The sequence below is a fragment of the Neoarius graeffei genome, chromosome 21, assembly GCF_027579695.1.
Source record: "Neoarius graeffei isolate fNeoGra1 chromosome 21, fNeoGra1.pri, whole genome shotgun sequence".
Classification (NCBI taxonomy): Eukaryota; Metazoa; Chordata; class Actinopteri; order Siluriformes; family Ariidae; genus Neoarius; species Neoarius graeffei.
Genome location: NC_083589.1, coordinates 5,545,591 through 5,549,575, shown reverse-complemented (window position 1 = coordinate 5,549,575; position 3,985 = coordinate 5,545,591). Strand labels below are relative to the sequence as shown.

The 3,985-nt window shown below is 46.4% G+C and overlaps 1 protein-coding gene across 1 annotated transcript; it reads right to left on the bottom strand.

The window, feature by feature from the left end:
• Positions 1–1,799: 1,799 nt before the first annotated feature.
• LOC132869663 (paraneoplastic antigen Ma1 homolog) lies at positions 1,800–3,269 on the bottom strand. Its single transcript, XM_060902957.1, has one exon. The coding sequence runs from the start codon at positions 3,267–3,269 to the stop codon at positions 1,800–1,802; it is 1,470 nt and encodes a 489-aa protein (XP_060758940.1).
• Positions 3,270–3,985: the final 716 nt, after the last annotated feature.

The window sequence follows — 3,985 nt, the reverse complement described above, 5'->3', positions numbered from 1 at the left end:
AAAACCCTTCACAAAACGATGGTAATATCCACAAAAACCCAAAAATGACCATAGCTCAGTGACAGTCTGTGGTCGAGGCCATGAAACAACAGCCTCTATTTTGGAGGGGTCAGTGGCTATGCCATCCTGTGAAACTATGTGCCCCACATAGTTCACAGACGTCCTGCCAAACTGACACTTATCCAACGAAAGTTTGAGACCTTCATCTCTCAACCTGTCCAGAACCTTTAAGAGTCTCTCCTCATGCTCCTCCAAGGTGCTACCAAAGACAATCAGGTCATCTAAATACACCAGAACCTCCAGAAAATTCATGTCTCCGACTGTCCGCTCCATGACTCTCTGGAATGTGGCAGGGGCACCACAGATTCCCTGAGGCATACGCTCAAACTGATAGAAACCTAAAGGACAGATGAACGCTGTCTTTTCTTTATCAGCCTCGCTCATGGGAATCTGGTAGTAGCCACTTCTCAAGTCCAACACCGAGAACCACTTACTACCAGAGAGACAATGGAGGGCGTCTTCGATCCTGGGAACTGTGTACTGGTCAGGGATGGTCTGCTGGTTAAGCGTTCTATAATCAATACACATCCTGACTTTACCTGACTTCTTGCGCACTACAACAATGAGCGAAGCATACGGACTCCGAGACTCCGAAATGATGCCATGATTCTGGAGTTCCAGCAAATGCTGACGCACATCCTCTAGATCAGCAGGAGCTAAACGTCGAGATCGCTCCCGAAAAGGCCGCGAGTCATTTAACCTGATTTCATGCTGAGTGCTTTTTGAGCAGCCTACATCCCACTCGCTACAAGAAAACACTTCCTTCCTCTGCAACATCTTCTCGCAGAGGCGATGTTTTGCCTCCTCTGGCATAGAAGAAGTGCCAAAATCAAAAGAAGCAGAAATAAGCTCACCAGCAGCTATGGGACTGCAAGTGGATGGAAACTATGGCACCATCTCTACAGGGTATATGTGAGCGAGGGGACTACCTCTCTTCACAAGAACATCCCTGGAAGAAACATTCCTCACATTTACCGTAATACAACGGCAGGACACCGCAGAGACTGGATGGACTTCAGGCCGAACCTCAAGCTCAGGGACAGATGTATCATCAGCACTAAAAGGCTGGTCTACCAGGACTAAAGAGTCATTGAGTTCACCAGGAAACTTGGGCAGTCCTGAAAGCTGCAGCTCCTGCCCAGGCTTTAAAACAACAGGCTTAGGTTTCGTGAACCACACAGTACCGTGTTTATTCACATCCTCCGGTGATACACCTGTGTGCTTAATGGACTCAAAAACCTCTTTTATCACCGGGTGTATGGTCAGCGTGTTAAGAAACCCGTCACCTGCCTGTTCACGACAAGAGTGGAAAAACTTCTTCACTAAGTGAGTGTTTGTGCCTACCAAAATGGCTATACCCTCTTTTGTCTGAGGGTCAGGACACACAAGAGCTAAAGTGTCCACCACCTGAGGCACACCAGTGACCGCTTCAGTGAACTCAAGCCTAAGAGGTAAATATCCATCATATGGGTATTTGTGAGAGCTCAAACCCCATATTTCCAGATTTTCCACTGGCTGCAGTGGCAAATGCTTCAAATATGCATTATAAAAGCTATGATACAAGATGGTGACCTGAGAACCACTATCAAGCAGAGCTTTAGCATAAATACCTTCTATCTGCACGGGCACCTCAGCCGAGGGCCCCACTAACCCAGACGGCAGTTGTGATTGGCTGACTTTGATTGGAGGTGAACAATGAGCGGAACGTGTTTTGTGTGATGGAGCTCTGTGCCGTTCCTTCACTGAGCTCCGGGGAAGTTTCCCTGCTGCGTGACCCTCTTAAGCAGCTTCTGATTCACTACCCTCAAGTTCTCAGGACGTGTGCACTCTCGCTTGGTGTGGCCGTCTTCTCCACACTTGTAACAAAAAATGGCAGGAACAGAAGAGGATGTCGTAGACTTCGGCAGGTTCGAAGAAACAGCCCTTGTGGGAACAGCTGGGGCTGTGGTTTCTGTGCTGTGGCTTACACCAAACTGTGAGACTTGAGGATTTTCAGGAGCCACGGTAGTAGCAGTCAAAAGTTTAGTTACTAAAGACGTCAGCTCCTTGACCTCTTTCCTCAGACTGTCAACCTCAGACGCCAGGGGAGTAACAGGCACATGAGGAAGAGCGACAGCAGCAGTCACAGGAACCTGGCAAAATGTAGATGAGGCCACAGAAACCTTTGCACTCTCCCTTGCACTTACCCAGTGCTCTTCCTCTCTCACATTTCGCATTAACTGGGAAAAAGAAGGCGGAGCTTGCAAAGTGTGCAGAAGTCGCACACGTAAAGCCACAATGTCAGTGGTGAGAGCACCCTTGAACAACTGCTCCAGACGTGCACGATTCAGGCCTGCAGCTTCAATCCCTCCTCTCAAAAGAGCACGGTGGAGAAGCTTGTCCAAGCGATACAAGAAAGCAGAAAGTTTCTCACCATCTTCTTGAAAAGTATGGCGAAACGATGCCATAAGGTCTGCCCCACTCTCAGTCAATCCATAAGTAGTGTCAAGAGCGGTTAAGTAATCAGTAGCAGTAGCAGATGGGCTACTGACTTTCAAAAACCTTACTATATCCGCAGCAGGCCCACGCAAACTCTCAACAATGCGCTGTCGCTTAGCAGCATCACTGCACTGCCACTCAGTAATCATCTGAGTAGCCTGCTCCATCCAGGCCTCATATTCTTCCTCACCTGGGGGAACGGGCCGTAAACCGGAAAACAGCCTCAGTTTTCTATAGCCAGGCACATCATCAGATGCCTGGTTACAGCGATCAACGAGCTGGCCTATGGCATTCACAAGATCCATGCTGACATCAGGTTTAGGAGGCTGCGTGCCCAAAACAGCCTTCACATCACCCATAGACTTGCCTTCCTGCTGTAATAATGAAAACAGCTTGGCTTCGAATCCATCACTTTCAAGAACAGGACTAGCAGGCAGCAAACTACTCACTACATGAACAGCCCATGGACCTGCCTCACCTACAATTCCCACTTCAGGAGGGACAGAGCTCTGATCCAACTCAGCAGAAGTCTCGACTAAAATGTACAGGTGCCTACCAGTCTTGTCACCACGGCGACCGCGTATCCGGGTCCTACCCAGAACCTTAACTGTGCTGAGCACACGGCTAACCACATCATCAGTGGCCTCCAATGGCACTCTGCTAAGTAAAATGGCATGACACAACTCCACATTCTCCTCACGGCTCCACTCAACAGCCTGACTAAGGTCCATGTTAAAAAAAAAAAAAAAAAACTGCCCAGCAAACAGCAATAACTAACACAACACAAACACTAAGCAAAACACAGCGATCTACTTGTTCTGGTAAACAGGAAAATCCCAGCGGTGTCTCCAAAATGTAACCCCCCTTTTTTTTTTTTTGACAGGTGCTGATCACCCAGCACAGTAGGCTATAGGCTAAAGAGTTACCCTAAATCCCAATAAATAATGGCGCAACAGGGTCCTAAGTTCTCAGCGGTGGAGTGGTGAGCTGGCTGAGATTCCTGATACCATAAGGGTACAAGTATGAGTAGAGAGAGAGAATAATAAGCATGAATCTAATAAATGATAAATTTAACAGCGCGGTGCCTCCACTGCGAAAATACTACACTTACCTTTGAAGCTAGTGTATGGTGTATTTCCTCAGAATTTAAAATAACAGTAGCTTGAGTGAAAGAACTAATAGCTAGTCTGCAGTGCGCATGTCAGAATGTTCAAATATAAACAACCAAATGAGCAACCAATACACCCAAGATATAATTAAATAATAATGATTAAATTTATTAATAAGCAATAATAATAATAATAATAATAATAATAGCAATAATAATAAATAATAATAATAATAGGAGATAGTATTTGACAATAAATGCTCCCAAAGAAGCATGCAATGTAATCACCAAGAAAATAGTAACACCGGCACAAGAAGAGCGGAAACAATTAGCCTACAT